We start from the raw sequence: 8,995 nt of genomic DNA, 5'->3' as shown, positions 1-8,995 counted from the left end.
CGTGGGACAAATGTAACCTATAAATTCATTAGCATACCATGGGATATTTAATTAACTAAAGCTTTAAGTGCAATAATTCTTCATTCTCGGTGGTTATTCTTTCCCAAAGAAAATTTGTATTCTTTGAACTAGCGAAGTAAATTAGTAAGGTCGTAAATTGGTTAAAAGTTACATTTCATATTTATATACGTAAGATAAATACGCAACGATATGTATTAGAAACATTTTCACTATATACAACGCTAATTAGAAATTATCGTTTCAAAATGAAACGCTAACGGAATGAAACTGATTGTTGTGAAACGATTGTTACTCTTATACAAGAATTCGACATGTTTCATTTTCGTATATTTTTTACTATTCTGTTACTGCGGAAATAGCCGAGACGATATCTGAGATTTAGTCCATGTAAGCAAGAAATCGTGTAACATTTATTTGGGTTATCGATTCAACGTGTGAAAGAATTATATAGTTATACGATTATTCAAAATTCTCGCGAGGCCTGAAAAATAGGTAATCGAAAATGATTTCTATGATTAGGCATTAAACGAATAACTTAAAATATACTTAGACAAATATGAAAGCATATTTTTTAAATGGACAAAATATTTAAGTGACTTAATAATATATAAGATCATACGGTAGTCACTTATTGAAGTCTGACTGTACTTTCTCTATAAAATTACATTAATCCAATTTTGTCATTTTCAAACTCTCTTTGATCTCGTCGTAGACGCGAAATAACTTTATAAAGAGTCTTACCAAATAATTTTACCACGATTTTCATATTTATTTATTTATTAAGATTTGTGGTATCCTTGTTATAGATTAAATAGAAATTTGTTCGAAAGAGTACCTGAAGCACCTATGTTAGATCTGAGGCTAACTGAGGGTGAACACAGGCCATGTAGGAAAATAATAAACAATCCTTATCTCCCATTTTCCGAGATGGTTGTTTAGGTACTGATAAGTCGAATTCTACGATGATTCGCTGTCGTATACACGATATTTCTATCGTATAATAAGATTAGGGGAAGAAATTTATGTTGAAAACTCGACCAAATTACTTAAGATGGAAGACTGTGGTATGGTTTGCATTGTGAAACTGTTTAACTGATTAAAGCTTAAGTTATGTAATTGCTTTATGTTCTCGCAATATAAATTACTGATCTAGGAGGAATTATGTAGAATAATTTTCATAATTTTTTTAACATAAATTGTTTCTATATTCCTCCTACATCTAAGTTTATTTAAATACTTGTGCAATATCTGAAATATTTTAAACAAAATTTCATCGACTTTATATCACTTTAATTATCATGTTTGTAAAGCGTTTGTATCTTTAGCAGACGTTTTTGAATGTTGGCCTAACAAGCATTCGATCCATTTAAATGCCTAAACGATTTTTAAATGTCTATCGTACTATAAAACAAGAAGTAAATCAGCATACGTTTTTCGTTTTAAGTTTTGTATAAGTATATAATATGTCGTTGAAATTAATTTCAGTTTGTATCTCATTGTATAAAAATTATGCAGTTAAATGTACGACAGTGCAAACTACATCTATGTAGATGAGGCTCAACGATTCTCAGAGCCAGAAAAAGAAAATGTAGCTTCAAATATTTTGTTATACACGCGATTATAAATACGTCAAGTACAAATGTCCAAATATTAGAGTATACGTGTGCGTAAGTGTGCGTGCCTGCCGTACTATAAAAGGAAACGAGAGAAACAGCAGAATGTGTATAGCGTTCAAGAATTGGCCGGTGCGATTTTCTTTAATGATATCATTGTTAATTCGTTTCTGTTTATTTTCCTGATCAGAGGTGTAGCTTCTTAAACCATTTTCGATTAATCGACATTCTTTGTGTTCTTGTTTTTTGTAATTTTATAAGTAGTCATAATTGCGCTTACGTTCAGTGGTTCTAACTAAATGAAATAATTCGATGCTTAAAACATGGAATAGAATACATCTCCATTTATTGATATTGTTATTTATTCGTACAAATTGCGATTACGTATTTTTATGTTAACAAAGTAGATAAGCGTTTCTTTGTAATCCTTTGTTCTTTTCTTATGAGTCCATAGGAAGTCATTGATTCCATGTTTTGAGGTTAGGATAAAGAGAAGGAACCTGGAAGTTTTGGAAATTGAATCGAATTATTTTCATTTCGATGAATTTCACAAAAGCCAGTTTTATTCAAGTTCTAGAGTGATATAGGATAATATATTACGTAGCACACGTTAGTGCCATCCAAGTCGTGTTTTTCTGTAATATCGGTTGTTGTTGTTGTACGAATTGCATTTTATTTCGTTAAATTCTTGTTGCTCGACCTACCAGTGTTACACTTCCTGCATTATAAACTTTCATTACGGCGATGTGCAATTATTTCAGCGATATGACTCTTTGGTCTGCCACGGCGAATCACGAGTGTACTTGGTGCAATCTTTTAGAGCGTCCAGAAGGTCGTACGCGAGTCTTCATATCTTACAGTGTATATTGTGTAGTATGTGTAAATAAATTTTAAAGTCAATGTCCACTTTAATCGATACCATCGCCCTACGAGATTTTTTGATATTTTCAAATATCACGAACTTGACAGCGTGTCTCTGTTACTTTGTTTCTGAATATTGATTTGTTAGCACCATAAGATATAATAAATACGTAAGTTCGATGAGTTATAATTTCTTGCAATCCTATTTTACCAATCCTTTGTTTTTTTACAAAACAATTAATTGTAATTCGTTAATTGGAAATAAGTATTTTTTAAATCTTGTTTAATAAATTCATGAATGAAAATAAATGATTTACGCATTAAAAATGTGTAAATAAACATAATTAACAGTCGGGTATAAAGCAGCATTAAAAAAGTATCATTCTTTCTTGTTACTCGCAATTATCATTATATTCTCCGACATACAATATATCTTTATAAATACATTTTCTCGCTTATACACAGACTTTTTCACGAGTCAGGTGGGAAAGTTACGGATATAATTGTCCGTTTAGCATAATCATATACTTTCTCTTCGTCACGATTTACGATGATTACATAACGCCAAACTGTATACTAATCTCGTTATATCCGATTGCCATTGATAAAAAAATTATAAAGAAGAATCGTCTGAGTTCGAGATCAGCCTCGAGAGATATCGCAACTATAACCTCCAATTGGTAAACGCGAGCTCAGCGAATTAGTATTTTTCTAACATCGATTTAGTTTAAAGAGTTTTTTTTTCTTTCTTTCCTTAACTAGCCTTACACATTAAGTTACAACGGCGACATCGAAAGCACAATACTTGTCTTCTCTTTCTTTCATCCACTGTATTCCTTATTACTATTGATTGCATTTATGCAGCTGCATTAAAGAAGGAACCCGCGATGGATTTGGAAAACGTTTCCATTCGGTTAAAAAAAAAAGAAAAAAAAAATGATTACAACGAGCTTTCTGCGGACGAGTTTTACATTATTTATTTTACATTATGCTTAGCTAAATGCATATCATCTCCATTTCTTTGTTCTTATTATTATCGTCTGAACGTTACCTATATCCATACTATATTCATAATGATAGAATCGATGAAAGTTATCAGGAATCATTTATATATCTATCACTTTTATATCTCTTGATATAATAGTTTCGTATATGGAAATTCAAAAGATTAATTTCCCTTTAGAGGGAAGTAATTTTTACAAAAGATGTTATTTCTATAACGAATAAAGTGTTTCAGATTTTGATGTGCAATATAACAAATATTTGTATTGACAATGCATAGTCGTATAAACTAAAATTATAGCGCATTATGTCAACACTTTTTCCGTTTATAACCTTTCGTCGATTCAAACAATTCGATCTTTCTATCTTTAAGATTACTCTAAATTTCTTAAGCGATAACAGGTTACCAGCTATTTTGAATTAACACCGTCTTAATATTAAACTACATCCAATTCACTTGCACATAAAAATGTACGTGACAAGTTATTTCTGCTTCTCGAGACAAATTCGATCTGGACGATCCCTGACATTAATTCCTTTTCTACTTCCGTTCTTCGTATGCTCGATCGTGTCATCGAAATCGGTCTATTGTTAAAACTGTCTTGCATCGACGCTACAGTTGTCATAGTTACTTTCCTCTGACGAATTAGCACGATATATATAATTCTTCAAAATTAGAAAACAATAATTATTTATATAGGTAATGACACAATAAGATAAAATATATTATAACATAATAATAATTACTTACTTACAATTAAATTTCTTAGAATCTAAATTATACATATACACCATAAATTAGAATTCGTCAAAGGAAAATAGAAAACAATTTGCCCATTGTATTTGTATCATATCAAGCCTTCAATAAAAACGTCCTGGTTACAAGTATTATGTGTGTCATTCAGCAGGCAAGCAAACATACAAGTTCAATAATGGTGATACGTACGATAAATATCTTAAGACATAAACAGCAATATTCATTGGCTGTGAATTGTCAACTATACAACACAATAATATTTATCACGAAAATTCAAATTTTCAAAGAGATATAAAACAATCGCTATTAAATTTGATTCATAATACAACGTATTTCCTTCCATCACTTCCTTTATTTATACATGTTCATAAGCTGGGCAGGCTCGTGCGAATAATGTTGCAAATTGAATGTTTCAATGCGTTAACATGCTGTGAAACACGACGCAGAATTGTTATTTTACGATTAACCCCTGTACGTAGCAATTTCGTCGAACAGTTACAAGATAACCTCGCAGTTTTGTTTTATAATACTGTTTCTTTTATCTTCTAAATGCACTGCACATAATTTGTAAAATCACTTACTCACGTATTAATTTATTAAATCACTAAATTAATTCAAACACACAAAATCTGACTTGTGTAAAGTCGTTGGTAGTGATATAACGAAGTAGTAAATTATTGTATCACGTGGCAGCACCTGTTGATGCTGCAAAGGGCCGTATGCACTTTGCAGCTGTAGGTAATATACCAAGCGGTAATACGGAAAAATACTGTTAATTAATTTTTACTTTTATCTCAGTTCATTTATGGCAAATTACTATCAGTTTATTATTACTAATACTTGTGTTAATCTTGAATATTTAAAACAGCTTTAACCTTTTCGTTATAATAGTATGTTACAATGGAAGGACTCACTCTACATTGACATCGTACGGCACTGAATAAGCCTCGCGCAGCTCGCGATCTCAGGCATATATCTATACTTGCTATTGTGACATTCGAAACAATGGTTTCTTTTCAACTAACTTTGTGATCACGCTTTGTCACTACTAACGACCATACAGACACCGCAGTAATGCAATACTGATCCCTTAAATGTTCACAGAGACACGGTTTAAAACCAAGTATGGTTATTTATCTGAAGAGATGTGTTTCCATGAATTTAACCATTTTAACCGACTCTGATTCACTCTGCCGTGAATAAATTGAAGGTAAGAGAGGGAGAGAAAGGAACAAGAAGCGCGAGTAAAACAATAAAATACTGTTTACATAATATCGAAATCTACTTTCTGTTTTTCAGAATCCATATCTAGATACATTATTTTTAAGAAATTTAATCTTTCATGGATAAACATAATTTAATTGTTGATTTGGACTTCAAAAAAATCTGAGAAAACTCTATCAAGGTATATATATTATGCAATACTTTAAGTCCAATATTAAAACTTTCTTTTGATGAAAATAGAAATTTTTTTCCAAGAAATATAAGCCAAATTTTACTTGATTATTAATAGAAAGATAAAAATATAAAAACTTTACTCTTTTTTTTTTAGGTAATTCATTAATAATAGAATCATTGGAGAGATGAATTGTAAATGATGTTGAAACTCACTTTTTACGAGCAAGTTCAGAGGTTAATGTGAGTAATATGTGATCGTTTAAGCGAACAATACTATATTACATTATAAATTGAATATCATTGTATCGCATTCCGAGTATATCTCGTACAAGTAGCCACACAAGTATAAAATTGCTACGTACTGGGACAACTAAAATAACTTATGTTACATGCACTCGTACTTTAGTGTTCAAGAGTCTTCAGTGATCAGGACCGAAATTATACGTAACGTAAGTCGTTCCAGTAATTACAAATTGCGAGCTTGCTTGTGTGTTACTAGTAACAAGAACATACCTTAAATTTTATCTTATTGTCGTATAAAATGCATATATCTTTTTGACATATTTTCAAGTGAATTTTACACCCCAATCATATAATAAAATGCTTTATGTGCTCGATACTTATCGATATTTTGTGCGATACAACGATGTTTTTATTCTGTATTTACTTTCAACTATCTTATGCCTCTCGCATTTGTCTCGATTTATGTCTAATAGGATATTCTTACGAGATGACTCGATTTATGATTCACACAGTCCCTTTCTGGCGTGTGCGAATAGTATCTCGTATCGTAATTGAAATGGAACAAAGAAGAAATTACAAAATCGTAATCGATACGTACAATTGCGATTATCGATTTTCAATTCAGTTGCAAAGTATCTTTTTTCCTTTTATAAAAACAAAGGTTTGTTAACCTGAAATGTGCGTTGGTACGCTCGAAGCAATTTTCACACTCTCAACACGACACACGCGCTATGCACGTACACAGGCATACACACGTAACACATACATGCTCGCGAGTGCGTGGATATTGTCGATATATCGACAAATTTCGTCGATAATATCATTTATCGGATTTTTTACGTTTGTATTTGAAATATAATATTTATCCTTTTAATTAGTAATATTGCTTTCAAACAACATGGATCTCATACCGAACATTTGCAATTGATTAATTGGAACTCAGACTTTCATACTTTGTTTTTAAAATTTTGTAACTTTGGTGCGTTATGAAAATTGTCTTAATTTTAATTAATCACATAAAAAGTAAATGTTTGAAATATTTCGTCTTAATCGACTCAGCATGTGTAATCGTGTAATTCTAAAAGAAGTAAATGTTTCAATACCTGTCACAAGTTGTACCAAAGTATGTATGTTTGGATATATGTATGTATGTATGTATGATGTAAATATTAGTTACGCTTTTTTATACTTCCTTATCTGTATGTTACTATAATTTGTTGCAATAGCTGATACATTTTAGAAATTTATATCGAGTGAATGTTTAGATAACGCTATTGATTAAAGCGAACAGTTGATAATTTCAATTATTTTCTTTTACTCGGTATGAATTGTGATATGATTGCATTTTGTTGACACAAATTCGTATGCGACTCTCGCATACGCAGGTAACGGTGTCAGAAATTAAAAACTACGATTAGATTAAAAATACCATGCGTAGTATTTTGTAAATTAAAAGACGTTACTTTCTAACAGATCGAAATATTTAAAAAACGTTCTTACTTATTTTTCTTTGTTTTCGAAGGAAATATATATTCGATCACTTTGTGGATACAAACTGATAGGAATTGTCAAAGATTTGTATCTTCGCCATTGTTTGTCGTTCTAGCTACATAAGTAACACGTATCGGTGTAATGTATTCTGACGTATTGAACATTACAATTCTATTGAACAGTTCTTTTCTTTTTGTTACCTTTATTAACTGGCTTATTAAGAAATTATGTATTATTCTAAAACAAAGTGATTAATCGTGTAAAGTAATTAATCATTAGTCGTTCGTGAACTATTCGGGTTAATCTACGTAACTTACGATTTTGTCAACATGAATCACAAAGGTGATCGTTTTGGTAACAAGAAATACAATTTTCGCTCTTCTACTTCACAGGTATCTCAGGATAATTTGTTTTTACCTAAGAGTAATATCACTACAGTCGCAACCATTTATAGTTATTGAAATAATGAGAATCTCGTTACGTTCATTGAGCGGTAACGAAATTAATACAAATTTTGTATAACTACGTCGTTAACAATACTTTTCATCGTCATTATATATAATACGCATTCTTCGTACAACGAGGTGTCATTTGGTGAAACATAAATAATTTACAACAAAGCTAACAGGGAGACATTTCCACCGCAAACAAATGACACGTTATACACGTTATACGGATTCGGTATTCACTATTTACTGACTACACAGTTCTTTGATTTATACAAATCATGAACGGTTTGTTTCCATTAAAGGATACCATTTAAGTTTTCTCTTTTTCTTCTGCTTTATATTTCCTCGCTCGGTTGCCTTTCGCTTTGTCTTCAATTTTCTCTTCTTAGTGCATACTGTTTGTCATAACCATATCTATAAATGATAATTAGATATTAAAATTCTTCTTATAAATAAATATGGCTGATAAACTAGAACGTTTTCTGCCATTTTAATGATATAATATTTAAAATTATATTGAAATTAAAAATCCATTTTCTTAAAACTTTTTCTCTGAGCTTAATCAAATTTCAAATTATTTTCAAATCAATATTATATTTTGTTCACAATTCATTGCTGTGTGTATTGTATATGTATAAGAACGTATAAGAATATATGTGCAAGATTACAATGGATAGTTTCTTCACAAACAATAAATAAAATTTATTTATATTATGAATTTGCAATATTGAGATTTTATTCGTCCACAACATCTATTCTTTTCATACATTATTATTCAATTTTCTTATCTAAACAGTAATTTTTCTGAAAATTTGTTTTAAACATTTTATAAAAGAACAATGCAATATTTACAAATAAACAAATAATTCTTACCTCTTCGCTATTTAGTACTAGTCAGACCTGTTCATTTGTATCGATATTTCCTTCTTGCTTCAGCTCTTGCTTTTCTTTCTCTGTTTCCCCTTGTTTGTCCTTATTCTTCTCTTCCATTTCCGCCTCTTTCTCCTTCTCCTTCCCCATTTCCCTTACCTTTTCCTTCTCCTTCGTTTTCTCTTTCTCCTGATCATTTTCCTTGTACTTCTCCTTCTCCTTCTCTCTTTCCTTTTCTCGTTCCTTTTCACGTTCTCTTTCCTTTTCTTCTTTTTGTTTTCTTTAAAAAT

General features: G+C 30.7%; 1 protein-coding gene across 1 annotated transcript in view; it reads right to left on the bottom strand.

Moving 5' to 3' along the window:
* Positions 1 to 8,019: 8,019 nt before the first annotated feature.
* The window catches only part of LOC108549510 (probable G-protein coupled receptor CG31760), a 63,397-nt gene continuing 62,421 nt past the window's right edge, over positions 8,020 to 8,995 (bottom strand). Inside the window, exons 18-19 of the mRNA XM_017902920.1 lie at positions 8,709 to 8,967; positions 8,020 to 8,249 (exon numbers count right to left, since the gene is read on the bottom strand). Coding sequence (XP_017758409.1) covers positions 8,730 to 8,967 — 238 coding nt within the window. The 3' untranslated portion in view covers positions 8,020 to 8,249; positions 8,709 to 8,729. The remainder of the gene's footprint in view (positions 8,250 to 8,708; positions 8,968 to 8,995) is intronic.

This window comes from Eufriesea mexicana, unplaced genomic scaffold, assembly GCF_001483705.2.
Source record: "Eufriesea mexicana isolate 0111107269 unplaced genomic scaffold, ASM148370v2 scaffold2087, whole genome shotgun sequence".
Lineage (NCBI taxonomy): Eukaryota > Metazoa > Arthropoda > Insecta > Hymenoptera > Apidae > Eufriesea > Eufriesea mexicana.
This window is presented reverse-complemented; position numbering and strand designations above follow the sequence as displayed.